The following is a 26,802-nucleotide window of genomic DNA, read 5'->3' as shown; positions in this document are numbered from 1 at the left end:
CGTCAACTTGATCGGCCTTGCAGACTATCATGGGTGGATCATATATGTATCAACCAGGAACTTGATCGAACGGAGATCGACTCTATCAGTCTGATAACTCGCGTCTTGGAATATCCATCTTCGACCCTCGTCAAATTCCGTTGCTGCATTATGGCGGAATCCTCTGCGGACAAGATGACTTAGCAATTGTCCTTCATATAAAGGGAGAACCCTCCCTGGTCGCGCGTAAGGATGGTATGCGCTGTGTCCCCCAACGGCACAAGTGGACGATGTTTTGTGCCTTTTGTTTGGTGGGACGCTGCTCTACTGCATAAGAAAGGGTGGTGATCGGTACCTGTTCGTTGGTGAGTGCTACGTCCATGGATTTATGGACGGTGAGGCTATCCAACTGTCCTTTATGTTCCACTGTGCCCCGGACCGAGAAATGAATACTAGTTGACCATGAGATTCAGTCCTCCCAGTCACCCCAGGCTTAGCAAGGTGTGCTGATAACTCACATCCACACTAGACCAAGTGGCCTCCAAGTCATGTCTTCAGCTCACTAATCTTGTTCACTATAGCCAGAGTTAAAGTCTGTACGTGTACCAACAGGTATTATCTAGAGGTGCCGATTTCTAGATTACGGTTGGACTGAACTTTCATTCTATCCCTAACCACGCTAGATCGTTCTTTCTTAATGACCTGTTTTTCCTAATCAAAGTTCCGTCAACTACCATACGTACCGTACGTACCGTACGTACCGTACGTACCTTCCGACACCGTACCGTACCGTATCAGTTCTACCGAAGTGTCTGGTTTGGGCATGTACCTCCCTGCCCCGCCATATATGTACTTCACTGCAATGTTCAGTTAGCCCAAAACTTCCATCCTCACATGAATATCACTACCGGAAATATCTAGCACTTTTCAAACCCCAATCTGACGCCGCTTCCAACTATTCAATGGCGACGAATCCACTAGCGTTGACGTTGACCATTGGGTCCCTCTGCACATTTACAGCAAGGATCATTGTCCGCATTTGGTCACTTGTCGAAGAAGGCGAACTGGAAGAGCTACAGACCCTCGGCACTAAACTGACATCTCTACACTCTAGCCTCGTTCAGATCAAAAACACGGCCCAATCCATCGACCATGCCGATGCATCCCCTGAAAGGGTGACCGACTTTACAACACTCTCGGACGATATACCTCCCAAATGGGTGGCTGACTTTACGATATTCTCAGCCATCTATAAGGATACACTACAAGATATCAGAACAATCATGAACCAGGTCCGAGCCGTTGAGTATTCAAGCTCCGGCCTGCAGCTGTCTAGAACTATCACATACGTTTTCCCGACGAGGCCAATTCAGCTTCTCAGCCACCGAATCGCTGCACAAAATGGAATCTTTCGGGTCTTCCTTCAAGCACTGGCTAAGTCTCCTGGGGCGTCCATCGAACAACGACTGGAAGAGATCCATAGAAGGGTACTCACACTCCCGGATACAAGAGGTTCTTTTCGAGAAGTGCTCGCTGTACTTGGAAACCAAGAAGAAGCGCAACACTCAGCCTCAAGCCAGCACCGGACCAAACAGGAGGAAATCGACGAAGGGTTGCGTCACGACAACTTGCACTCATTTTTCGAAGCCTGCACTTCCCAGGTTGGGTCACCGAACTCAACCCTCCAACACTCCACTCCGCGAATGTCTCACGGCGGTTTTAACATCATTGATGCGGTGGTAGCTGCCACCCAGCCTTCAAATGATGCGCAGAAGGCACTGAATATTATCCAGTCTACGACTTGGACCGTTTTAGGGCTTCGAAGACGTATCGGCCGATTGGGCCCATGGAGTGACATCGCCCCATCCAAGTTCGGATCCGCTCAAATTCAATGTCATCTCATGCTTGACCATTCGTGGCTTTTACAGTCTCGACTGCTTAATCGCAGAACCGGAACAGTGGAACGGTCGCCAGACCCCTGGGCTGATGGCAGGTTCTCTCTAGTCGACTGCGTTGTCACCGATGGACCGCCAGAGTACGGACCGAATACTCCTAGAGAGTACTGGGGCAATTGGCACTTTATGGAGTATACTCTAGTGTCACCCAAGGACGCGGCCCTTTTCTTCTTTTGTCTCTCGAATATTGTTCCTCTGATGCACGAAATTCGGAAGATTCAAGCTGCTGCAGTCAGTCATTTCAATCGACGCCACGACGTGAAGGATGCTACCTCTCTCAACATGGCAGCGTATGAGTTATGGGGCAAGTGAAAATTTCGTAGCGTGACTTATGAGTCTCTGCAAGATCCATGATCCTTCCTTCGGCAGCGAGGCCGAGGTGAGACCATCATATATGAACACTGGGTAGTTTCAAACTCCGATTCGAGTTCGTCTAGTGCACGGGAAAGGGATTGAGAAAAGCGATCGGCGATTGCGGTTGAGGTATCGACGATAACAAGGTCTGAATTGGGTCTCCTTTACAGGACGCCAGTTACTGGTCCGCGGAGATGCAATTTCTAAAGGAAGTGAAGGAATGCGCATCACGATGAGGCTACACGGTTAAGCACAACCCTATTGTTCTTGGGTGTAATAATATCCATATCCAAATGATAGTCTCAAATGGGAATCTTAATTAGCGAATTATTTTGCATTTGAATGAGCGCTCTTTAGTCTATGATACAGTCACCATTCTTACCCCCATAGCAGTGGCTAACAATGAAGACACCCAGCTATAATGTTGGGGGCTGCCCATGGTGCTCCCTATTTGCTCCATTCCCTACCCAGGGACCTTTTGTATCCAAGCTTGACGCCCACGAAATGGCACACAACAGACTCTCAGTCCATGGCCTAAGAGAACCAGGTATTGGTTTTACCCCGATCGCCCGAAGCAGTCTTCCATATGCCGGAGGCATCCATTTGCTTTCGAGATAGAAATAGGGGATTTATACAAAGCGCCACCCGAAGCGCGGTGAAAAGGGAAAGCCCAAAGAGAAGGTCAAGGATATGGTGAAGAATAAAAGGTCGCAAAATGTTGTGTGAAAATGGTATCCTTGTAAAGTAGAAAAGTCATATTCGTCCCGAGTCATCAGAGATACAAATCCGGAAAATGCAAAAAGAAAATGGGATGTAGGATAAGAAATTACCGAATAAAGGAGGGTTGACGGTATTAGTTGCTCAGCTTCTCCTTGGAGGAGCTCGACAAGTTCAGATGCAGAGACCCGAAGAGATCAAACTTGTCCTTGTTTTCTTTCATGCTGGTGCTGCTCACACTTCCGGTCGCGGAATGCTTACTCGCGGTCGGGTGCGGATTGACCTGCGGGACCTCCCTTGGTTCCAACAGCAGAGACCGACGATAGTAACTCTGGACGTTGCTCTGGTCGCTGTTCCGCACCCGCTGGATCTGGGTTTCCATCCAGTCTTGCATCTCCGGGACCGCCGCGAGCCGATACGGCACCTGGAAGCGCTGCAGTTGCCCGATGATTTTGGCCGTCTTCATGTGCTTGTCGAAGTTTATAACGGAGGTTTCGGCGCGACCGGAGCCATCGCTGGGGAGTTGGCGGGTGGTTTGGTTGCCAACGTCGACGAATGTCAGGTCGGTGAGGTAGATGCCCACAAAGGGGATGCAAGGGGCGACGTGGTTCTGGAGACGCTGGCGGAGCACGGCATAGTTGCGGCCAACGTCAACGATGGTTTTGAGCTCCTCGAGGCGAGTCTTGGTTTTGAGTGAGACGAGATCCCAAGTCCTCTTGAGGCGGAGGACCATGGAGGAGTTGAGCGAGCAGATGATCGCCATGAGAGAATCGTAGTTATTAAGGTCGAGGCACTTCTGCGCGATCTTCACCCATTGCTTGAGGATGACGGCGCGCTTCTTCGGTTCCTCCGGTTGCAGAATGGTGTCGGCAACCAGGTTGGCAAGATCGGTCGACAGGGTTGACATGGCACGGACGTTCACTGCCTTTGAATCCTGCTTTTTAGTCCATTCGGACGCAAGGAGCTCTTCCGGACCAATGGCGCAGAAGATCCGCGACTCAATAATAGTGAACTGCCGCGCCAGCTCCATAGGGTCGAAGTCGAGGATACTGCAAGGAGGACCACCGTTCTTGCTATTCCTCAGTGCATTGAGCTGCGTCTTGCTCGTAATGGGGTTCGGGATCTGATTGTCCACTGCGGAGAAGACGGTGACAGAAGTACTCGTCTTGCCTAGCGATGATACGTGGCGAGGCACGAGGGCGCCTGCATGCACTTCCGTCACCTTGGATGCCAACCCACCAAGACGGCGGCCTGCAGCGGGAAGTGCCGAATGCAGCTTGCCAGTGGCGAAGGCGATGATGACACCAAGCGCTGCCGAGTCGGTCTCACTTTGCCAGTGGCTCTCCAACCATCCTTTGAACACATTGTACACGCGAAGGCGTACAGGAAGCCCAATATCCTGGCTATTGCCGATATAATCGAAGCGATCGATCAAAGCGTGGACAAAGTCCATCGGATTGGTGAAAAGACGGAAGGTGAGATAGAAGGTTGTGACGAACATGGCGTCAGGCGTGGAGTCGTGAGTAGTCAGCTTCTCGACCAGCGCCGGTAGCGACCCCCCAGCGATTTGGCCATCTTTGCTGTAAATCAGCTCATGAGCATATGTGGTCTCAAGGATTTGAGCTTCGACGAGATCGTCGCTTGCAGCCGATTGGATTTCAGAGAGGCTTCCAAAGCTGCTGAGCATTCGGCCATCCTCGTTTTGATGGACATTACGATCCGGGCTGGTGGCGCGTGTGGAGGTCTGGGAGATGATGCTCGCAGCGTCGCCTTGGATGCTGCTGGGGTAGGTGCTGTTGGTCTCACCCCCCGAGGTGTTCAAGCTCTCACTGCGTGCAGACTTTGCAAAAAGCTTGCTGGAACTGAGATCTGGGCTTGCGGATGTGCTATCCGGGGAGAACTCGGACGGAGAGAAATGTGGAGTAGGTAGTTGGGATAATGGAGGGATCGACGATCGGGAGCCGAGTGATGAAACCGCTTCGGACGATTCCACGAGAGACGGTTGGGGGATCGGTTCGAGTGAGAGAGACTCTGCTGGAGGCTGGGGTAGAGGTTTGGATTCTAGACCTTGAATTGGCGGTGGTGGTGGAGGTCGAGATTTTGGTTGAGGAGGCATTGGTAGAGGTTTTTCCAGCAGTGGAGGTGCTTCCGCCACGGCGCATTGCTGCACCCCAGCAGTCGTATCTGGAGATAATGCGCCGAAAATTGCATCGGACAGTCCTTCACCGGGTCGCTCGAACTCAAAATCACCGATCCGTTCGATGACAGCCCTCGTCTTCGCGACGCAATCGCCTGCTGCACGAACGCAGCTCGTCGCCGCCGTCACCAACTGCTTGCCTTGGTCCGGCATGAACACTTCTTCGCCACTGGTCGTCTGCGCAAACATGTCTTTGGTCGCTTGTACTAGCTCGATGAGTTTCATATGCATAAATTCCCGTGCCAGTCCCAGGCTCGGAGACCTTCGTCCATCGCGCTCCCATACCTCTTCGACGACGAGCAGCAGTTGACGGCAAGCCTTCACTGATTGCTCGGTAATGGACAGGAGTTCTGTCGATGAGCGAGATTGAAGGTGAAGTCCGATAAACGATCCAATAAATCCAAGGAACAAATCATGTGCTGCACCCAATCGCTCAGATGCGAGATTCTGGCGGCGGATGGTGCTGGTTCTGCTGATGTAGGAGAGGCGGTGGGCGACCGACGAGCGTTTTGCGGAGAAAACTTGTGAGAGGGGGCGGGATATTGAAGTCGGACGATTATTGGGGCGGAAAGATGCATCAGAGGGAGATTGTGAAGCAGCTGAGGAACAGAGAACTTGTTGGTCGATACCTGCAGGATGCGCGGCCGGATCAAGGGGTTGTTGCACAACAGCAATTCCATCGTACGGTTGCGGAAGGGCGCCGGGTGTGTCCCCGTTTGGCTCCTCCACCCGATCCAAATGAGTTTCGCTATCGATCGGAGGGGTGGGTAATCGAGCGCCATCTTGATGTAGATCTAGATCCCCGAAGTCGAATTCGGGCTGTAAAATTGGCACATCTTGACTCCGGACATCAAGAAAGCGAACGGCACGAATAACGACTTTGGAACCTTTCAAGACCAGTTGGTCTAGGACCTCGGAAGCCTCTGCGTTGGTGCACTCCCTTTGCAGGACCGTTTGCAATTTCTTGGAGATTTTCACAAAACTGGACAGATCGCCGAGCAGCCCTTTCCGAAGCCTTCGTAAAGCAACGTCGCTCTGAATAAGCGGCGATTCTCGATTTAAACAATTTGACTTGTCCTAGATGAGATTGAATTAGTCCTTCAGCCGGGTCAACCACTTCTCGACTTCCACTCACCAAAAATATCCGCACTCCGGCAATCATAGCCCGCACATAGTCTGGACGGGAAAGGGAGATGACGTTCTCCTCTTCCGCGCTCCTGACCAAGTCCCACAGCTGCGTCAATGCATTCAACAATGCCCGTATGGACGGATGGTCATATGGTTCGCAGTAGTTCGTTGGTAGCCATCCTCTTGACCCCGAGGCTAGTAGCGTCCCGTCCGCCCACCCGTTCGGATGTACCGAGTGAACGAGGATTACGTCTCCAAGGTTAATGGGTACAGTTATCGATGACTCGTCTCCAGCTGAGGTGACCGTGGAGCTGGGATGGAAATGGTGAAAAGCACGGAGATAGTTGTGGAAAGTCGGCTCTTTTTCAGGTTGCAGCGGAGGCGTGGGTAATAATTCTCGTGATCGTTTTGGGGTGGGTGGAGGTGATATCTGTGCGTTCGATCTTATAGATGGCGACCGGGACAGTTTGATCGATGATGCCGCCGACATGATGACTGTCTGTTCTTGAAGCGGAATGTCCACCAACTGCTTTGCGAGCTGGAGAGGCGCCACTAGGGCGCTCGATTCTGTCGTTCCATCGTGAGCAATTTGTGGGAGCGCAATTGAGTCTCCGAACCCAGTCCAGGTTGTGTAAAATGGTTCGTCCTGTGCCGCCATTGGCACATCATTCTCAGCTGTCAAGCCCATGACCAGTAAGTCTTCGCTATGCCTTCATCTGGGGTTCGATTGAAATTGTATTTCGCGCATTCGTTTCGATATCGTTGTCGAATTCTGTCCGTCGAGACAATCGTGCTCTGTTGGTCGAAGATACCCAGCGTTTCAGCCTCACAATGGTCCACGAATTCGTGGGAAATGTCCAAGTCGAATAGGAATTACTGGTATTATGACGGCTGTAGGCGCAAGTCTGTGATTATTCCGAGCAATCTTCCCGTGGCATCCCGCACTTCTAGAATTTGCTGAGGAATGTGGCTTCCTTAGCAGGGAGGGATGCACGCTTCAAGAATGCGAATTAAGGCAAACAGGACTTGAAGCAAGGAACATTCCCCAGTGCGAATCACCAGCACTTCTTTTTTCAGCACATTCAATCGCACGCTTGGAGTTGACACTATTGCATCCCCGATCTCGATGCTCGATGTTGCGGTCCTCGGAGTGTGGTGATTTCAATGCGGCTGTCCGTCAAGGGACCAGTCTCGTTTCGGAAGTCTATATCGAGCAAACTGCAACCGGGTCAATCTTGTCCCGGTCTAGGATTCAACTCTGAATCTTTCCTGAAACTCAAGCAGATCACTGGACTTACCTCAGTCGTGTGAACGAAGAATGCAGTATAATGCACTGAAGGCAGGTTCTCCGGTAACCGTTAGAAAAGAGAGCAGATCTCGCGTGGCAAGATGTCTGGTTTGGTGCTTGAACCGGCAGCGAGGAATAGGTGTTGTTTGAGATTTGGCGAGGATCTTGACACTGGTGGAACTGAGTTTCGATATCGCTATGCTCGCGGAGGGAGAGAGTCGGAAAGGAACGAGTGACTACCACGCAGTGGTACAATTCGATGCAGGTCTAGGTGCCCGTTTATTCTTCCCAGAAAGAATGGAATGGTAAATGGAAAGAGTCACAAAACGCGTGGCAAAGGTGACACTGGACACAGCCCGCAATACTTGAACAGATATCTGAAGGAGACACGGGAGGAGCGGGTTCTGGAGTCTGGACGGTTTAAACCACTGGCACAGACTCCTAGACTCTTGCGGCGTATTACCACTATCCTTCAACCAACTCAATTCAGTAGGGTCTACTCCGTATTAGCTATCCTTACTTCGTCCACACGGAAACCACCATGGCCGGACTCTTGGGGACTCGAAGGCGAAAAGAGTCTCATTGCTGGGATCAAGGGTGGACCATGTCGATGGTCGGGGAACAGGGAGACGAGAAAGCCACTTTGATACGGCGCTGCAATCGGACCACCTTTTGGAACGACGCACTGAGCACGAGCAGCCCTTGCCTGTGTGTGCTCGCCGTTTGGGGTGTGGAAAAGGTTGTTCAGTTCCGCCGTGCCATCACGCCCCAATTTGGTGTCCCCCACATGGCACAGCATTGTGACTGGTTGAAAATGGGGGGAAGGGATCGTCGCTTGCTTGTGATTGCAGGCTTGCGAAGAGACATTTCCCATAAATCAACCAACGATCGGCGTCCGATTGTGATCTGGCCTTGCATACAGTGCGATGGTGGATTGCGAGTCACCCACAATGACATTCTGTAGCCGCTGACGAGTGATCACTCAGACATGGCCCCAAATGAAGCCCTCTTCTCTCACTGAAAACTTGATCGAATCAATCGAGGGATCATGTCTACACTAGTGACCCAAAGGAATTTGACCACCGTTGTGTCTCGTGGAAAGAATGCGAAGGAAGCGAGGGAACAATCCGAACGGCTGAAGAAAGGGGCACAGGAGCGAGCGGGAAAATGGGAGTCCCCACCAATCATAACGAGAACAGGGGATAATTCCGTCTTACAGGGTCAACGGGAACGAGAATTAGAGGAACAGCTATTTCACTACTAGTAATTAAGAGGCTTAACTAACTAGTAGTATCCTTCGTTTTTGTTCAGGTTCCGTCCGGCAGTCTGCTCAGTGCTCCCGTCCTCCCACCAGGCTACCAGCAGCGAGTTCAGCCCGAGAAAGATCGGGGGATCCTTCCCGTGATAGTGGGAGGAACAACCCAGGAAGAGCAGTAAGCGAGGTCGCCATCTGCAGTCGTCGCATCCATTATCACTCCCGAAAAATGTGCTCTAAATTGTGATTCGGGATTCCGTGGAATCTGGCGAGCGAAATCGAAGAACCCGTCATTGGAGGCGTTGATGAGGCTTTTCCGTGGCTAGTGCTCGATCCCAGAACGCGGCAGCTCTAAACTTTTCCGATCCAGCCTCATGCAGCCTTCGCACGCCAGACACACGCCAGACTCTCTCCCTGCAAGCCGCGCAAGGCCAACTCGACTTCCTCAGGGGCTCCATAGCGTCCGTCTGTTGGTCTGTTGTGAGTACTGGGGTCTGAGTCGTGCTAGGCTGTTCCCACGTCCCAAGAACCACTCTCGAAAGTCGAAGGAGAGATAATTATGGGGCTTAACCATGGAGGCCGGAATTGAATATTGCCACTTGCCAAGCACATATGATGGGGCCTGGGGTTAGGACAATACTATTATTGAGGCAAGAAACACTGATATCGCGACCTTTATTAGAAATCCCGTATCCCGAACCTTGCTGGTGCTCCATCGCCTGAGGATTAAGGGCCTTGCTAATTGATATTCTTACAGGTACTCATTGTCCATGACTGAGTAACTGCGGAGTATCTCGGGAGGCGATCTATCACTCAATAACCCTCCTACCTTACCCGCCAGCGCGATTAGTTCCATGTACCGACAAGGAGAATGAGAGTACTAATCTGCATCGAGAAAACATTCACTCTTTCTATCTCGGAGGGTCACAGAGACGATCGTCCACCCGAACTAAAATGGCTGAGAAGCCCTCAAACCATTGAGCTTATTCCGTACCTATTTCCGAACTTTGGGGGTACCTCACCTGAAGAGTCCAACAGAGGCTATCCGCGCCTCCACTAACAAACATCATGGAATCCCGCCCTCTCGTATTGAACCAGAAATTGTTGAAACACGCCTAACCTCGCCTCATCCCGCGCTTTGGTTACTCTGTGGCGGCGGTCCGCAGTACTGGGTATTGACTACTGGGTAGTGGGTAGAGGTTAGACCTTGAAGCCGAGAGCGTCCCAACCTAGCTTAGGTTAGTGAGATATTCAGACTCGTATCGAACGCTAAAATTCCCCGGTTCGGAATCGGCATTGACTAGTGGAGCACGGGTTTGCAGTCTCAAGCCTGGCCGTTCTCATCGTTTTCGTTCTCTCAGATGGAATGCGGCTTAGGCCGCATTATGAGCCCTCGCTCGATATTCGTAAGAGCTTGGTATTACTGAACACCGCTGTCGAACAATACATGGAAATATTTCCCCGTATCATCATGAAAGGTGGTATTCACACCACAAGATAACAGATAGGAAGAGGGGAACTGGGAAACGGCTAATCGAATATTAAGGCGGTCGAGCCTTCGACAGCCTCCTCGATCGGCAAGCGTTCTACCAACTTTAAACTTGGTGGCATTTTATCTTCAATCCCACTGAGTGGGAGAGGGAATTGGGCCTCGTTCATGATAAACCGATAAACAGCCCGTGGGATCCCATCGTCCCAATTCCCACAGGAATGGTTATACTTCTTTGTCTCGCAATGCACGTCAGCATGTGCCACTGGAAGGTCCATCCGAGTCCCAATGCAAACTCCAGTCACTTTCAGATCTCAGCATCTCGCTCTCGTTCTGCAGTTCTCCATCATTGCGTATTTTCAGGATCCTGAGAGGGCCACATTATTCCACATATTATCATCTTTTTTGAATGTTGACGCAATGCGTGAAAGTAAGGATCAGTTCCAAGTTTCCAACAAGCAGGTTCCAACCTCAAGGTTGCGCACCTTAATGTCTACAATAGGGACGATCATTACCGAATCATGCTGTCATGCTGCGTGCATCTGTTAGGTAGTCAAATATTCCACTATCGGTGCAGTATGACGATCTTCATAAACAGTGCATGATTTATGAACTATGAACCTTGCCGCAAAATGGCTCGATGGCCCGTGGACCGACGGTGGCAGTTGGACGGTGGACCTTGCATTAGTATGCACCGAAGAGCCTCCATAGCTCCACGATTCACGAATCGTGAAAGGGTCCTGGGTCTATCCCATGTCCGCTGGGAAGACCATCGCGTGACATCAATCTATCAACATTAATATTCAACCCGGAAGATGTCCTTAGGATGGAGAAGATACGGTTAAATATCCATCCTCCAGCGGATCTCGAAATTCGGTCTGAAATTGGAACTGGATCACGGCAACATATCAGGGCTCATTCGTATGTCTAGTACCCGTCGTAATCTCGCAATGCTTCTCCATAGCGGGTCGGAAAGCGAAGTCTTCGGCATCATACTGGTAGTTGTTTGAATATGCCAGCAAAATCTCTTCCCTTCAAGCCTCAGCCCATCTCCAATACTTTTCCTTGTTCCGATTACCAAATGCATTTTTATTGCCTCATAGTTGAGGTCCTTTGTTGAATGAATCGTTTCCCACTCTCCCGGGCTCCCTCTCAATCTATCTTCGCTGCGTTTGTAACTTGTATCGAACACCCATCTCTTATCCCTACTATTGACGATCCTAGGTTGCGTTATATTTCTATCGGTAAATTGAAGAGCGGACACTAGCCAAACAAAGGCAAATTCATCTCCGGTTCCACGTCAACGGCTCTCGTGGTCGACGATGGATACAATATCATATGATCCGTTGAAAGTTTCCACGCGCTAAATGTCAAGTACTTCCTTGATGCTGTCTATCCCCAAGAATCGAAGTCCAGCCCAGCAGAGCTTCACTTGATCAGTGGTCATGTAAATTCAAGGAAGCGGCACTTATTATTTTCATGTCTCATGGTCTTACCGTCGTGCGGCATCTACCATGTAAATACGACGAGTCAGCTGGGAGTTTAGCGCAACGGCGTTAACGGCATGCACTGTGTAACAAATGCGGAATAACATCACTAGCATTATTATTCATGTGTGAGGCAAGTGTCGATCACTATTGAATATGGATGGCAATGAATTGGCAACAGCCGCAACAGGCAAGGTCACAACGGTCCTGGTTCAACCGTCTTAGGCAAGGCTGGTTTACCGTTCGATATTGGGCAAATTGGAACGATAGGACTGATGATTCAGGGACGTAAGCTTCACCCCGTTGAGAGATGGTGATGCCAAGGCGAAGGAGCATGGATACGCTTATACGCGATACGCAGAATGGCAATGCAATATTGAAGATTTTAAGGAGTACCCAGGAATAGAGCAATCGCTGTACTTTTGCAATGCAATGGCTTCGAGTCGACGATTCTCAAGAGCATTCGGCATGCCCAGACGGCAGACATACCAAGTCAGTGTGGTCTGTACGCTATATCAGAGTCATTAAGATGCACAATTGACCTTTCGAGTGGTGATTCTCTCATATCTAATTTCTGAATACCGTATTTGAGACACCGTTCAGCTGCTCCGCGGCTACTCGAGAAAGGGGTTTCGTCAGCATTGCCGTCGTCAAACACAGCATCGGTTCAAGATCGAGGTGTCTCCTTTGCCCTTAGGAAGTCTCATTCTCGAACCTTGGATCTGTACCACATGAAGTCTAGAATGACCTTAGTTCATAGTTGGCCTTGGATGTACAGCATCTACAGCTCCATGTCGTCATCATAATCGTCGGCGCCAGCACCAGAATATCCGTTTCTTTCTTCTTCCGCCTCTCTTTCCTTCCGAGTCTGTTCCTTGGAAGCTCCCAGCTTCCTATTGTCGATTAGTAACCCAGATGGTGAGATGTAGCAGGTCCAAGAATCATTCCACTTACCGTAAGTTGTCTATAACTCCGCCTATGAAGGCTCTTCCCTCTGCCACCTCCAATCCACCGACACCATTCATCTGTACTCCGCCACCAGCGTCCAGCACTTCCACGCCTGCCCGTAGCTTAGACAACCGCACTTCCCGGATGTCTCTGATGAGTCGCCTCACCAAATCCGGTTCTTCAAAGTCATCCGAAGCAGCATCGAGTAGTACTTCTCCGACTTCTAGCCAGTGATATGGCAGGGCATGTGCGGAAGCATCGGCCGTACATGAGGGTTGAAAGGGCGGGCTGATCGGCTCGGAACCTTTCGCGGATGGAGGTAACGGGGGAGGACTTGAGAAGGCTTCCGTCATCTCAGTCTCGACGTCGAGGATGTTCGCGAGGGAGGCCGGGAGTAGCCATGGTGGAGGGACGATATTGGCGCGGTTCTGCCGCTTCAGAAGCAATGCAAGCCACAGTGGGATGTCCGTTCGACGGGGCGGTTGTAGCGGCGGGATCGATCCCTACATTGAGATTTAGCCGGACCGAACGCATAGAAGTTGAAGCAATTGACGGTAACTGGTAGAGGAGACATACGGGAACCCTCCCACCTTGTGCACCTCTAGTGATAGGGTCCACTCACTCCGAGTAACTCTAGTCCGTCCAGTCGCTGTCGCGGGACTATTGTCACCATTTCCATCTCGCACAGAAATGCGACTTCTGCCGGCGTTAGACCGGGCGGTAGAGGTAATGCCATTTTAACTCTCAGCGCGAGCTTTGAAGAGGAACGGGAAGTTACATGACACGCGTTTTCGAAAGGTTTAAGCTTCAACGCGTTGGTGAGAGGGGACAGGGGTATGTCGGGAGATCAACGTCAAGTGAGCCACCAAAGAACCACAACGTCAACATTAAATACTACTATAACCATCCGAGTCTATTTGCTCCTAAAATTCTCGGACAATCATCTCAATATAATACTGGTATGCATATCCCATGATAACTTCAACAACATTCTGGCCTGGCATTGCCCTTGTGGGCGCCTGCTCGATCTGGTGTGCTTATGTGAACGACATTGTTCCCGCGCCATACTTGGTAAGTGTTGGTATCTTTGCGAGCGGATGCTCATGATTGGATCTGCTAATGTTGCTTCAAGGACGAGGTCTTCCATGTTCGTCAGGCTAAAGCGTATTGCGACGGGAACTTCAAGCAATGGGATCCCAAAATCACTACACCTCCGGGCTTGTGCGTGACCACTAGTTTTCCAAGGACATCGCTAACCTGCCTCAGGTATTTAGCTGCGCTCCCTTACGCTCATCTTCTTGGAGGCTGCTCTATCCCAACACTAAGGGCACTAAATATTATCTGCCTTGTTCTTATGTTCATTGTTTTAAGTCATACTGGATTCGAACCGCAAGTCAAAATACGGTCTCGGAGTTCAAGGACTGGCGTTGCGACTCAGACCGCACTCAACATCGCTCTATTTCCTCCACTGTTCTTCTTCTCGGGCTTGTTCTACACTGATATTATATCCACTCTCGCCGTGCTGCTGTTCTTGAAGATTCATTATGCTCGCTTGACAGCATTGACCTCAAAAGACGGAACGCCGCAAGGCAATCTACTCCGTGTGTCCCTGCTCATTACACTGGGATTATTTGCATTGCTTTGCAGACAAACGAACATCATCTGGGTTGGAATATTTCCAGCGATCAGCACAGCTTTTGAATTCCTTAAGAGTGAGGACTATGGCGGCCGAGAGACGGATCGCTGTGTCCGAAGTGTTGGAGATGTTATCCGCTGCAGCTGGGAGTCGCTGATAGTTTATGATCCCCCTGTGGAGTTTGCTGAGATAGTCGGTGAGACCGCCTTGCTGGCCCTGGTGGACGTTTCTGAATGTGTCTAGACTACCCCAAAGCCACCCTCTCAGTCTGCATTGTTGCTATCCGGAGATTCCGCATCTTATTGTCCGCTGTCATCCCTTACGTGGCTTTGCTTTTGATCTTCTGCACATCTGTCTATCTAAATGGCGGTGTCGTTCTCGGTACGTCGTGCTATCCGCGTTAAGAAAATAATTGTACTAAGATCTTTACAGGGGACAAGACGAACCATGTTATTACCCTTCACTTTCCCCAGATGCTTTATATTTGGCCTTATATCGTGTTCTTCTCATGGCCAATATGCATCCCTGCGCTCTATACTAGCCTTACAAGGAAGTCCTTTCCAAACATCTGGGCTATGTCACTAGTTTTGAACTTAGCTCTCGTTGCCGTCCATTACAACACGGTTATTCACCCTTTCATATTGGCGGACAATCGCCATTATGTCTTCTATGTGTTTCGGATCCTTCGGCGGCACGTTGCCATCAAGTATATTGTGACGCCTATTTACGTCTTTTGCGGCTGGCTTGCTTTACGAGCCCTGGGCAACCGCTCCTCTGAAATAATCGACGCGCCGCTGGATCCGAAACACTTGTCGGAAAAGACGGTCCGAGTTCGGCGTACCAAGGACAATTCCTCGCCTCCTTGCACCGTGAGCTTCGTCCTGGCTTGGCTCATTGCATGCACGCTTTGTTTGGTAACGGTCCCCTTGGTGGAGCCTCGATATTTCATTATTCCTTGGGTGCTATGGAGATACCATCTGCCCTCTATTGGTGGAATTGCGGCCAAGTCCTCAAGAGCAGCGGCAACGAGTGCAGTGGCGGAGCAATCTTTTCTCCGCAAGGTCGAAGCAGCTATCATGGATCAGCGAATCGTCCTGATCCTGGAGACCCTCTGGTTTGCAGTCGTCAATTCTGTGACAGGCTACTTGTTTCTCTATAAGGGCTTCATCTGGCCGCAGGAGCCAGGGAATCTGCAAAGGTTCATGTGGTAAAATTAGACCAACTCCGTTACGGGGTACGTCTGCAGGAACAGCCATCCTTGAATTCATTGTCATCCCTATATGAATCAGGGAGTGAAGTGCCAGCTGCATCTCTGTCCTGTCGACCAAGGCAACAACGAGCCAATGATTCATCACGAACGAAACACTGCACAGGCCGGCTCCCACGACCTATGGAGTCTTCCGACGTTCTAGAATATTGGTTTTGTCTTTGCAGGATGCGAATTTTGCAAGGGTTTTAGAAAGGGCAATGTTTGGAATATATTGCACCAAAATCATCCCGCATGGAACGGCCACAGCCTCTCACTATTTTAAATTCCTCAATCAATCCTCTGGCCCAATTTAGACAGCTGGCTATGGTAACCCGACCTTTTCATGATTACTGCAATTATTGTATGGCGTTCTTTGGGATAACCTGAACGCCGGAAATTAATGGATGACTGAAGGAATGATACTCAGCCTCTCATGCCCTATTGTACCTGTCAGATATTCCTCCGCCTTCCTATGGTTCGGTTCTCTTGTCAAAGTTCCGGATAATGTGGATGGACTACGGTTCTATACCCAACATCACGAAGCCTTCTGCTTACCTCAATATACCACACCCTTTGGGTATTGTCTCAATTCATGTATCGTACATTCTGCAAGGCCCTCACCCTACCGTGGCGTCTTGGGCTGTTTGAGAAATTACCGCTTATGCGGTGGCAGTGTTCTCTAATCTGGATTTCCGCGGTTCCGTCCCATATAAATATCAGAGAGGGTAAGGTCGCTCGTGTGTCTTGTCAGTGTTCCAGTTCCTCTTCAGTCCGCTATTTCGCATGCATCCTGCTCAGATTTGTATCTGCAAGTGTTCCGTTTAAGCTCTCACCTGCTTGTTTGTCCTTTCCCGGAACATCTTATACTGCGCCCAGAAGCCATGCGTCCCAGTTCTCATTTCTTCCTCGCCGCCTGTGGGTTATCCTATCTCGCATATGGCCAAGGCAATGTTCCACCACCGGGCTCCGTCACATTATCTACAGCATCGTCTCCTGGTCTTTCACGATATATTTCTTCTGGTGATGTGGCGTCTCTCCTCCCCGACGGCCAGATGATAGGAGCGGCAGACATCTGCAACGATGATGATTACTCTATCGCCATCTCACAGGACAACCGCCAGCTAAATTGGATTTTCGACACGGACAATATGATGGCATCACTCGACCCTTCCACTCCACGGTCAAGCGACTCGAAGAAGTGCATTGTCCAGGCTCGGTTGGAAGTGCCGGCCGGATATACCTTCAAGGTGGAGAATTGCCGATTCTGGGGATACTGCTATCTCGAGCCAATGGTGACTGGGAAGATATCTACAAGTTATGGCTTCCAGGATCGTCTCGATGAGGTATATCCGTTCTTGACCACTACACGCATGGTAATGCGCTTACACCTATCACAGAGTACGCTTTCGAAGTCCATGTACGGCCCGATGGCAGAAGACTTCAGTCTTAATCTCTTCGAAGACACTCCCAAGTGGTCGCCATGTGCAGAACCTGACCAACTAACATTTTTCAATGTTGTTTTGGACATTGGACTCATCTCAAAGGATACTACATTCCAGTCGAGAGGACTCATCCAAGGCGGTGCGATTGACACAAATTTCACTCAGATTCTTGCTCTCGACTGGGAGACGTGTCAGTTACCTCCGCAGTGATAGCATAATATGGGGGTCAACATCAGAGCGTCTACTGTAGCTCTTCGAAACTTTATCTCATTTATGAACCATGAAGTATGAACCCTAGCAGCAGTGCACATACGGCTCATCGTGTAGAATGTAGATTGCATGCAGAACAAAATTTGAAAGCTGATAGAGATTTGACAGCGCGAGAATAATGCCATTATGCATGGTAGTTTTGATTATGGACTGGCTTCTAGACCATTGTGGATAGGATTGTGTGAGAGTCAAGTGATGCGGACTACTAAGCAAGTTGCTGTAGTTAGTTATGCCTGTATCAACTAATGCAACCTTAATCCCTTAATACTAGTCACACCTGGTGTAAAGAAGGACACCAAACTGTCTGATGTCCAGCAATGTGTGCGATATCTCCATGCGCTCAAATATTGGCCAAAATCAGAGTGTCTGATGTTTGCAACGAGGTACTGACACGCACCGAAAGAAAATCTCCATAGTCACCCAGGCAGGAGTCGAATCCGGAAATACATAGATATTAAATCTTATATACATTTACTGCACCATACCCTTGCCCGGTCTTGGAAATGTTGCCATGAATGGGGTATCGTATATTTAACAGCAGTAAGTCCAAAGACTCCCTTAACTCGAGAAAGGCGCCAGGGGCTCATTAAGTGTTCATAACCGTATGATAGCTCAATTCAACCCGATTTCCAATCCGCGCCTGAAAAACGACAACTCTAGACAACCCTTCTTGCCTTTCCAGTCTCGACCTCATAGACCCATCCACTGATCGTCACAGCCTCCGGAATTACCTTACTCCCCTTCAAAAAGCGCACATCCTCACGAACCGCCTCCTCCAGCTCTGGGAAAGGGAGGAAATCCAGCCCACCAATCTCCGCCGCGGCCGCCTCTCCCAAATTGGTTCGGACAGCCGCGTGAGCGTCCTCGTTCTTGAAGGTCAACATGCCGCAACCGGTATGTTTGATCAACAGGATCTCTTGGGTTCCGAGCAACTGCTCGGAGATGACGAGTGATCGAAGAGCATCTTTCGCAGATGCACCAGCGTTGCGAATGACGTGAGCGTCCCCGAGATTGATTCCAAATGCTCTTGCTGGGTCGATGCGGGCGTCCATGCATGTCACTCTCTGGGTCAGTCGAGCACAGTCGAGCGTGGATACAATGCCCCGGGGAGGTGATGGGCAACTTACAGACGGCGTATTTTTTCGCTGGCGGAAGCGCAAGGTGACCTTCGGTGAAGGTGGTGATATATACATTGTTGCTTTGCTCGAGGTTCTCCTGAATCTTGGATGCCATGTTTGCCTTACTTGTATCGTGCTGTATGACCGAAAATCCAAGAGTTAAAATCTCAATGCCTTGTCCGGATACTCGAATATTCCGAATCTAGAATATAAATTAACTCGAGGCCCCAATCGGGGACTCTCATCCTTATACGGCATCTGCTTAATGTGGGCGAGGAGAATGATAGATATGAACAAGTTTAAGCACGTGCGATGACGCCTTCATTGTTAGGTGAAATGTTCCAATCAGAGCATCATTCCAAAAGCTTCTCCGCATGTGGCTTGGATTGGCAGACAGAGGAGTGGAACTTGATTTTTGTTCTAAGTTCAACCCCCTGTCAAGTAGCCAACCACTCGAGTAGCCAGTATCACCACCTCTATCACCATCTCTCTAACCGCGATATCTCCACCACCGTACAATATCATGATACCAAACTCGGAAGACCCGGTCCAACAGGCTATTGATGCCTTACAGACCGGTCAATGCAAATCACAAAACGAAGCTGCGGCGCTATTCAAGGTCAACCGACGCACCCTTCAAACCCGCTTAAAAGGCCGCCTACCACGCGTAGTAGCTCAACAATCTCGCCAACGCCTTACACCGGACCAAGAATCCTTTTTAGTCGACTGGATACTTGAAAATGACGCTCAAGGATTCCCCCCTACTCACGCACGGCTTCGCGAAATGGCATCTCGAGTTCTACGCCTCCAAGGAGACTCAACGCCCCTCGGGAAGAACTGGGTAACGCGTTTCCTACACCGTAATCCACGCGTTGCGACCTGTATCGGGCGTAGTCTTGATGTTGCCCGACGTCAGGCTGCAACTAAGGATACAATCGACGCGTTCTACACGTATTTTCACCAAGTTCAAACTCAGTACGATGTCCACCCCTCTGATACCTGGAATATGGATGAGGTTGGTATAGGACTAGGGATTTGCGCTAATTCTACGGTTATCGCAGACTCGCAGAAGTCAACGGCCTATATCACTAGTCCTATGGGCCGCGAATGGATTAGTATCGTTGAAACTGTCTCCGCGACCGGCCAGTACATCAGACCAGCGATTATACAGAAAGGCGCCACGTTACAGTCTTCTTGGTTCCCTGAACAACCTCCAGACTTCCATTATACGGTATCAGAGAACGGCTGGACTTCAAATCAACACGCGTTGGTTTGGCTCCGTACGGTTTTCCTGCCTGAAACCGCTACACAGCGGCAGTACCGGATTCTGCTAATGGACGGGCACGGTAGCCACGCAACCATCGATTTCTTGTACGAATGCAAGATAAACAACGTAATCGTGGTCTTCCTACCTGCACATACCTCCCATATCCTTCAACCTCTGGATCTCGCCTGTTTTTCGCCTCTAAAACGCTTTTATAAGACCCTCCTCCGCCAAAGCGCGTATATCGACGAGGCCCTACCGATTAAACGACGGAGATTCATTGTCCTCTATGCAGAGGCACGTCAGGCACGCCTAACCGACCGTACAATCAGATCTGGGTGGAAGGCTGCAGGACTTGTGCCGTTTGACCGGTCAAAGGGCCTCAGTAACCGCTTCGTTGTACCGTCACCGCCTACCGTAACCGCACCACCAATTCCACCACCAAACACGCCTCCACGCACCCCCATACCAGTCCCCTCCGTTCTCCAGACGACGCCCTACAAGCCAAAACAGGTACAGAGTGCATTACGCGTTCTTAGCAAGAATACACGCGTGGCAAAGACGACGAAGTCGTATATAGAGAAGGCAGCCAAGGCGATCGGAGTGCTACAGGCGCGTCAGGCCTCATCAGATCTGAAAATCGCGGGCTTACAGGCACGCCTTGATGCTGCTACAGCACCAAAACGTAAAAAGAAAGTTCAGATAGATCTTAATCAGAGGTTTGCGCAAGTTCGGGAGATCAAATTGGCACAAGAAGCTGTACGAGCGGTAGAGGAAGATTACCAACGAAGACATCCAATTTCGGAGGCCAAATCTACATCAGAGTCTCTCCAAGCTGTATCTTTTGAATCATGCTGTATAGATTTCCAAATATAATATGTTTTAGTAGAGATATTGCTGTCTGACCGATGGAGGTTGAGATGGTGATACTGGCTACTCGAGTGGTTGGCTACTTGACAGGGGGTTGAACTTATTGTTCATTCTTTGGGAAGGCTATTTGCACTTTGCAGGGTGATTACTGCCAATCAGCGCTCGAGATCGCGTAATACCCATTTAGCCCATCTGGCCTCATACCACTTCAACCAGTCTTACAAGCTACCATGTTGACCACCTTAGGGAGCAATCCTCTGAGGATCGCGGGGGAAAAGCGTTGCCATCCTGATATTGGGAAGGCCCAACCAAAACGTGACAATCCGCTCCAGACCAATCCCGCCACCACCGTGCCTTGAGCATCCATACTCGAACGCCTCGATGTAGGCTTCCGCACCCTTCTCCGGCACGGGAGGGTCCATTGCTGCCATCCGCTTCCTCAGGAAAGGCGCGTCGTGAATACGCTGCGCTCCGGACAGGATTTCTTGACCGCGCATGAAGAAATCGTAGCTGTTGGAGTATTTTGGATTTTCCGGATCAGGCATGGTGTAGAATGGTCTGACGGAGGTAGGGAATTTGTCGAGCACGTAGAAGTCGGTATTGTATTTCGCAAGGACGAGACGACCAAGGTGTTTCTCCTGTGGAGTGCTGTGGCAAGGTCAGTAATTTTCAGGATAGTAGATTTGGAGCAAGATTACGTGAGATCATCGTAGTCACCAAGTTCTTCGCCGGCTTCGCGCAACATCGCGATAGCCTCAGGATACTTCAGGCGAGGCACTTGCCCTTCTTCCGGCAGCTTGAACGGCTCCACGCCGTACATACCCTGGAGCAATTCCGTTTCGCGCTTGTAGGTTGTGTTGAGTCCTTTGAAGATGAACAACATCAAATTCTCAAGCGTGGTGATAACGTCGTGATAATCTTCATCGAATTCCATTTCCATGTCAAGTCCGGTGAATTCAGTCAAATGTCTGCTTGTGTTGGAGTTCTCTGCTCGGAACACCGGGCCAACCTCGAAGACACGCTCGAAACCGGAAGCAATCACCATTTGCTTGTAGAGTTGAGGTGACTGCGCAAGGTATGCCTTCCTGTCAAAGTATGTGACTTCGAAGACATTGCTGCCACCCTCTGAAGCGGTTGGGATCAGTTTCGGCGTCTGGATTCCAACGAAACCCTTCGACGTCAAGTGCTCTTGGAAGAGCGAAACAATGCCATGTCGAATGCGGAAAATGGCTTTATTCGGAATGGCCTTCAGGTCGATCACACGATTGTTTAGACGTGCGGGAAGTGACAGGATAGGGCGTTCACCCTCCTTGGTTTCTTGCACTGGCGCATCGTCGGCCGGGATCGGTCTTTCCGCGTCTTCAACCTGGATCGGTAGCCTTTCCACAGCTCTCGAGACCACGTGGATATTCGTAATATGGAGCTCGCGGTCATCGATGGTAGCGCTCGCGATCTTCTCGGGGGAGGCTTTGACTTCGCCATGCACAAGCACGATCGAAGCTACAGGAATATTCGCAGCCCATTTCACCATCGCCTTGGTCTCCGGGGTATTCGCAAACAAAACTGCTTGTATGCTTGACAGCCCCTGTCGTAGATTCAGGAACACGAGCTTTGCGCTCTGCTTCCGCGCATTGTAGACAGCGGCCCGAAGGATGACTTCACCCGAAGCCGGCAACTTCTCCAGCGTCGTCGTCGGCGCGGGGACATTCAGCGGTCCGGCGAGGGCAAGTTCACCAAAGTACTCCGCTAATTGCTCGACGGGGATTTCAGGTTCCGCAGCCTGTTGCTGTTGGGCAGTTGCGGCTTTGGCAGCTTTTTTGGCCGCCTGTATCAACAGGTCAGTTTTGGTTGAAAGGTGTGGGAGAGCCAAATCATACCTTTTCCGCTTCCTTGGCGGCCTTTTTAAGGGCGTTCTTGGAGGGGCCTTTGTCCGCCTCGTCAGCCATGTTGGATTATATATTGAATTCTTCTAGATTCTTTGATTGACAATTCAAAACGAAGTTGAGTATCGTTGATGGGCGAGTGACTGTTTGATGCCGAATGTAAGAGATTGAGTCATGCAGGGTAGTGGGGCAGGAAAGTGTTGTTCAAGCATGACTCATTTCCAATTCCTGATGCGCCAGACGCCTAAAGCGCTCTGGGTCTGCTTCATCATTCATGCCTACCAGAGCACCAGTATTTCTGACGACGTCCGACGATTTTGCAGCGACTTGAAGGCGATACCCTGATCCAATGGCATATTCCGACGTCCTTCTTCCTGGGGATGAGGTCCCCCAAGAGCAGCTCCCTTCGAATCCTAAGAAAGCCCTCTCAATTGGCCCTGGCCTTCGACATATTCCTCCCTCTACCATTTCGGCCACCTCAGTGGGAGCGCTCAATGTCGACTGGAGACGGAATGCAGCATGGATGGATGTCAATGGTGGACGTGTATGTAACTCCTGAGAGTATCCCGACAGCAATCTAACGCAGCTATTAGTATCTCCCGTCAACCAACGATCCCATAATAGTTCGTGTTACTGGTTCGTCGGGCGAAGCATTCAACTGCCAGATCACACCGTATACGTCCTATGCTGCTCTACCGCACCTCTCATTCCAGGATGCAACGAAAAAGACGCGCCCCCAACTTGCCAATGGAGCTCTGGTTTATGCGCGCATTGCGACCCCCGCCGCTCACTTACTCCATATCGACCCGGAACTGACATGTATCGATCCCTCGACCGGAAAATCGGAAGGGTTAGGACCGTTGAAAGGCGGCATGTTATTCAAGATTAGTCTTGGCATGGCGAGGCGATTGCTCATGACCAGTAAGAGGGCTAAGGAAGATGCAAAGATTATAATCCTGGATCGGTTGGGAGAGAAGTGGGGATTTGAAGTTGCGGTCGGTAGGAATGGATATCTGTGGGTGGACGCGAATGATATTCAAAGGACAATGGCTGTTGGAAGAGCCATTACAGAAGTCGATGAGCAGGGCTTGGTAGTTCAAGAGCAGGAAGCGCTTGCGCAGAAAGTATTGAAACAAGGCTGAGCCACTTCCAAGACAGTAGCAACTCTCCTGTGCTACGGGTGCTCTCCTTAATCGCCTCCTCCTATCCGGTGATTTAGGAGCGAAACTGTGAACGAACGGCACATATTTCCTGGAATATTGGGCCATGGTCAGAGCGGCATGGGCAAGTTGAAAACAAAAGAGAGGTCGGCGAGATCCTACGGTCTCAACCCATCTTGAGACCGTATCAATGTTCTCGTTTAGAAGTTTTCAAGATTATGGGTGGCTGATGCTTCTATATGGTCGCACCATCCGTTCTTCTACCTCCGGTAGGGGGATACCATCCGCTAGTCGGCTTCACAATCTGGAGACTCGGGGGTTGAGGAAGACCAGGGATTCATTAGGCCCCCCTCGCTCTTCAGATATCGCTGGGGGGTGCTTAGGGTGATGAGAAGTCAGTTACCTCCCCCCTTATGAATATAGGTGTTGGTATTCATGGGCTGCTCTAGATCGGTGGCGGACCTCCACTATAACGCATTGGAAACGTGATACCGGTATCACTTCCTATTGTTATATACCTGTATAATGCAGTAAACAAGCAGAATGAAGGATATGATTTCATTCAAGTCAATTCTCCCAATGTGGACCATTAGTGCCCTATTGAGTCTCAGGGGGATGATCAGAGGACTGATCTGGAACCCTACTGACTGACTTTCAGGCTTCAGGATTAATTCCCGCTTGTTGCATTCCACTTGTCTTTTTGAGTTCTAACTATGGAGTGATTTACAAGAGGTAGCGATACTCGGGACTTAGATCTCCAAGCTCCGTCTTCTCATACTCGGAGAGCCCCAGGTCAACTGGCTGTTTGTCCCTCTTCCGGTTCGCTATTAAGCACATAATGTAATATATGGTGCAGCTGAGGCCGCTAAGGCAGACGAACGCGATGCTAATGGAATATCCCGTGATATACCGTGGAGCTTCTTTCGTCACGAATGAATACGTGGCGATGAAACCGCCGATATTGCCGAATGCGACCTGCCACGCGCTGCCGACGGAGCGACGGTGATGGCCTCCGAGGTTCATGTTGAACCAACAGACGATCACGGGCATTGCACTACACATGTGTCAGCGACTGTTCGAAGTTCGGTTTGGGGTCGGACCTACGCATAACACCCCATCGCTACCAGGACCAGTCCAGCGTACTTTGCTTTGGTGTCTGGAGGGTTACCCATAAGGATTCCAAATCCGGCAATTGCTACACATATTGGAAATATCGTAAATGCGAAGCGATGTTGAGTCTTGTCACTGATGTAGGCAATGATCATCGCCAGGGCGAAGGCAGCAGCGTACGGAGGGACCGAGTGTAGCTGAGTCTGGATAGGCGAATACTTGTATCCACTGATGATGGTCGGGCTGAAGTAAGCGTAGCCATAGGCCGGAACGATCAATCCCTGAGAAAGGTCAGAGTCGCTTCAAGCATGGTATGGAGCGGACCAATACTTACCAAGTACATGAAGCCTCCCACAAAGATCTTGGGATCTTTGAAGACGCGCACGACACCTTTCCATGTGATGGTGCGCTCGGCGCCGGATTTGCCCTGATCGGCCCGCAATCGCGCCTTGACAAACGCAAGTTCATCGTTTTTAAGCCACTTCGACTCTTCCGGGAAGGTCGGCAACCAGAAGATGAAGAATACGGACACGAAGACGGTCAGCAGTCCCTCGATGATAAACACCCAACGCCAAGAACTGTATCCCCTGATTCCGTCCATCTTCCCTATCGCAGACGCGAGAAGACCTCCGAATGCACCGGCGAGGGTCGTGCTACTGAAGAAGAACGAGTACCGTCTCTGGGCTTCGGTACGTTTGTACCACATCCCGATGAGATAGAAGGCTCCCGGGAACATGCCTGTTTCGAAGACTCCCAAAAAGAACCGCGTGGCCAGCAGCCCGCTGTAGTTTTTTACAAATCCTTGAGCCATGGTGATGACGCCAAACATAAACATGTTGCCCCCAACTGAAACGGTTAGAGGATCGATTCTGTTGGAAAGAGCCGATCTACTCACGCCAATAGTTTGGTTTGAACTTCTTGAGCATTATGTTTGAAGGTATCTCAAATATGATGTATGGGACGAAGAAGATTGTCAGCGCTGTATTGTATTTATTGCCATCATCGATCTGGAGCTCTTTAGACAGGCCAAAGACATTGGCGTTCCCGATATTAACTCTATGGACCGCTTCAGCTTTGTCGAGGATCTTCCCTTCTCGGAAACACTGACCTGTCTAGGAAAGCCAAGAGGTACATGATGCAGAGAAACGGGATGACGTGAAAGTCGATCTTATTCACGAGTTTCCGTTCGGTGGTATGTGTCGGACATGAGACTTCGACATCGTCCGGATCTGGTCCATGATATTCAGGAACCGCATCTTGATTATCGACATCGCCGATCGACGAAGGCTTCTCTATAAAGGACTCGATATCAGCCTCCTCGGCTCAGACCCTGAACAGGACAGCCGATTGCATACTTTCTGAACTCCAGAACATATTGGTACAACGAACCAGGACTCCAAAAGATCCAGGTCAGATCAAGGAACGCAAACAAGCATCTGAAAACAAATGACGAAAATCATAGTCAAGTAACACATGCGCGGGGAGGAATAGGCTAATTTAAAGGAATGGCGGAAACAAGCTTAGTTCATGGGACGATCAAATCCATTTTAGTGTCTAATTCGCCTTCACGGCTTCTCGCTAACTGCGGATGTCCTTGCCATAGTGGAAAGCTTCGACGTGAACGACTAAGCTGCCCTAATAGCAACTTGTCGGATGGGACCGACCGCATCGGACTATCGGTACAACATATCGATCTGGGCAGAGCAAGATGTCCTAGGATATTGACTGTTCGGGTATCGTGTACGGTGTAACTCCAGGAAAACCTCATTTCTTGCACTTGCGCCGTAATGCCGTTAGACGAGCCGAGAGCGGGGTCTTAGCCGTCTTATTCGCATTAGGGTCTTGGGGAGTGCGGATAGATCACCATCTGATCTAGAATGGATAGTTATATGAATATGGATCTGAGAAGGCTTGAGGCTCACACTAAGTGACACTAACCCAGAAAGTGGCGAATCTTAAACACGGATTCCACCCCCATTGTCGGCGACTCCAGGAATTCAGGG

The 26,802-nt window shown here is 50.2% G+C and overlaps 9 protein-coding genes across 9 annotated transcripts; 4 read left to right on the top strand and 5 right to left on the bottom strand.

Annotated features, from left to right (window-relative positions):
- Window positions 1-941: 941 nt before the first annotated feature.
- P152DRAFT_451283 (uncharacterized protein) lies at window positions 942-2,246 on the top strand (the record flags this gene model as incomplete). The annotated part of the gene is made up of 1 exon (XM_033678216.1): window positions 942-2,246. One exon carries the CDS (start codon window positions 942-944, stop codon window positions 2,244-2,246), a length of 1,305 nt encoding a protein of 434 aa, XP_033531812.1.
- Window positions 2,247-3,141: 895 nt separating this feature from the next.
- On the bottom strand, window positions 3,142-6,820 carry P152DRAFT_475754 (ras GEF; the record flags this gene model as incomplete). The annotated part of the gene is made up of 2 exons (XM_033681438.1): window positions 3,142-6,279; window positions 6,338-6,820. 2 exons carry the CDS (start codon window positions 6,818-6,820, stop codon window positions 3,142-3,144), a joined length of 3,621 nt encoding a protein of 1,206 aa, XP_033531811.1.
- Window positions 6,821-12,372: 5,552 nt separating this feature from the next.
- Window positions 12,373-13,533, bottom strand: P152DRAFT_508812 (DNA replication complex GINS protein PSF2; the record flags this gene model as incomplete). The annotated part of the gene is made up of 3 exons (XM_033682601.1): window positions 12,373-12,742; window positions 12,804-13,300; window positions 13,420-13,533. 3 exons carry the CDS (start codon window positions 13,531-13,533, stop codon window positions 12,631-12,633), a joined length of 723 nt encoding a protein of 240 aa, XP_033531810.1. The 3' UTR covers window positions 12,373-12,630.
- A 166-nt stretch (window positions 13,534-13,699) lies between these two features.
- P152DRAFT_101638 (uncharacterized protein) lies at window positions 13,700-15,865 on the top strand. Its single transcript, XM_033673559.1, has 5 exons — window positions 13,700-13,868; window positions 13,930-14,018; window positions 14,064-14,629; window positions 14,677-14,814; window positions 14,866-15,865. The coding sequence occupies exons 1-5, from the start codon at window positions 13,770-13,772 to the stop codon at window positions 15,642-15,644; spliced, it is 1,671 nt and encodes a 556-aa protein (XP_033531809.1). The 5' UTR covers window positions 13,700-13,769; the 3' UTR covers window positions 15,645-15,865.
- Window positions 15,866-16,563: 698 nt separating this feature from the next.
- On the top strand, window positions 16,564-17,360 carry P152DRAFT_483993 (uncharacterized protein; the record flags this gene model as incomplete). Its single annotated transcript, XM_033681976.1, has 2 exons — window positions 16,564-17,025; window positions 17,080-17,360. 2 exons carry the CDS (start codon window positions 16,564-16,566, stop codon window positions 17,332-17,334), a joined length of 717 nt encoding a protein of 238 aa, XP_033531808.1. The 3' UTR covers window positions 17,335-17,360.
- A 526-nt stretch (window positions 17,361-17,886) lies between these two features.
- On the bottom strand, window positions 17,887-18,653 carry P152DRAFT_440295 (beta carbonic anhydrase clade D). Its single transcript, XM_033677662.1, has 2 exons — window positions 18,522-18,653; window positions 17,887-18,454 (listed from the first exon to the last, which is right to left on the bottom strand). Exons 1-2 carry the CDS (start codon window positions 18,625-18,627, stop codon window positions 18,051-18,053), a joined length of 510 nt encoding a protein of 169 aa, XP_033531807.1. The 5' UTR covers window positions 18,628-18,653; the 3' UTR covers window positions 17,887-18,050.
- Window positions 18,654-20,626: 1,973 nt separating this feature from the next.
- Window positions 20,627-22,660, bottom strand: P152DRAFT_460676 (aspartyl-tRNA synthetase). Its single transcript, XM_033679971.1, has 3 exons — window positions 22,524-22,660; window positions 21,345-22,471; window positions 20,627-21,294 (listed from the first exon to the last, which is right to left on the bottom strand). The coding sequence occupies exons 1-3, from the start codon at window positions 22,590-22,592 to the stop codon at window positions 20,889-20,891; spliced, it is 1,602 nt and encodes a 533-aa protein (XP_033531806.1). The 5' UTR covers window positions 22,593-22,660; the 3' UTR covers window positions 20,627-20,888.
- Window positions 22,661-22,878: 218 nt separating this feature from the next.
- Window positions 22,879-23,671, top strand: P152DRAFT_401634 (uncharacterized protein; the record flags this gene model as incomplete). The annotated part of the gene is made up of 2 exons (XM_033676616.1): window positions 22,879-23,073; window positions 23,123-23,671. The coding sequence occupies 2 exons, from the start codon at window positions 22,879-22,881 to the stop codon at window positions 23,669-23,671; spliced, it is 744 nt and encodes a 247-aa protein (XP_033531805.1).
- A 682-nt stretch (window positions 23,672-24,353) lies between these two features.
- On the bottom strand, window positions 24,354-26,659 carry P152DRAFT_440285 (MFS general substrate transporter). Its single transcript, XM_033677661.1, has 6 exons — window positions 26,155-26,659; window positions 25,908-26,091; window positions 25,695-25,855; window positions 25,134-25,645; window positions 24,794-25,080; window positions 24,354-24,743 (listed from the first exon to the last, which is right to left on the bottom strand). The coding sequence occupies exons 1-6, from the start codon at window positions 26,171-26,173 to the stop codon at window positions 24,413-24,415; spliced, it is 1,494 nt and encodes a 497-aa protein (XP_033531804.1). The 5' UTR covers window positions 26,174-26,659; the 3' UTR covers window positions 24,354-24,412.
- Window positions 26,660-26,802: the final 143 nt, after the last annotated feature.

This window comes from Eremomyces bilateralis (assembly GCF_010015585.1).
Source record: "Eremomyces bilateralis CBS 781.70 unplaced genomic scaffold P152scaffold_19, whole genome shotgun sequence".
NCBI lineage: Eukaryota > Fungi > Ascomycota > Dothideomycetes > Eremomycetales > Eremomycetaceae > Eremomyces > Eremomyces bilateralis.
The sequence above is the reverse complement of the archived record's forward strand: the minus strand, read 5'-3'. Positions and strand labels throughout refer to the sequence as shown.

Coding starts and splice junctions, on each gene's coding strand:
- P152DRAFT_101638 (XM_033673559.1), top strand. CDS start 13,770: ATGATAACTTCAACAACATTCTGGCCTGGCATTGCCCTTGTGGGCGCC. Junction 14,019..14,063: donor ATCACTACACCTCCGGGCTT/GTGCGTGACCAC, acceptor AACCTGCCTCAG/GTATTTAGCTGCGCTCCCTT. Junction 14,630..14,676: donor GGAGTTTGCTGAGATAGTCG/GTGAGACCGCCT, acceptor GAATGTGTCTAG/ACTACCCCAAAGCCACCCTC.
- P152DRAFT_440295 (XM_033677662.1), bottom strand. CDS start 18,627: ATGGCATCCAAGATTCAGGAGAACCTCGAGCAAAGCAACAATGTATAT. Junction 18,455..18,521: donor AGCGAAAAAATACGCCGTCT/GTAAGTTGCCCA, acceptor TGACCCAGAGAG/TGACATGCATGGACGCCCGC.
- P152DRAFT_460676 (XM_033679971.1), bottom strand. CDS start 22,592: ATGGCTGACGAGGCGGACAAAGGCCCCTCCAAGAACGCCCTTAAAAAG. Junction 22,472..22,523: donor CCGCCAAGGAAGCGGAAAAG/GTATGATTTGGC, acceptor CTGTTGATACAG/GCGGCCAAAAAAGCTGCCAA. Junction 21,295..21,344: donor GGTGACTACGATGATCTCAC/GTAATCTTGCTC, acceptor ACCTTGCCACAG/CACTCCACAGGAGAAACACC.
- P152DRAFT_440285 (XM_033677661.1), bottom strand. Junction 25,081..25,133: donor TGGGAGGCTTCATGTACTTG/GTAAGTATTGGT, acceptor GACCTTTCTCAG/GGATTGATCGTTCCGGCCTA. Junction 24,744..24,793: donor GTAGCGATGGGGTGTTATGC/GTAGGTCCGACC, acceptor ACACATGTGTAG/TGCAATGCCCGTGATCGTCT.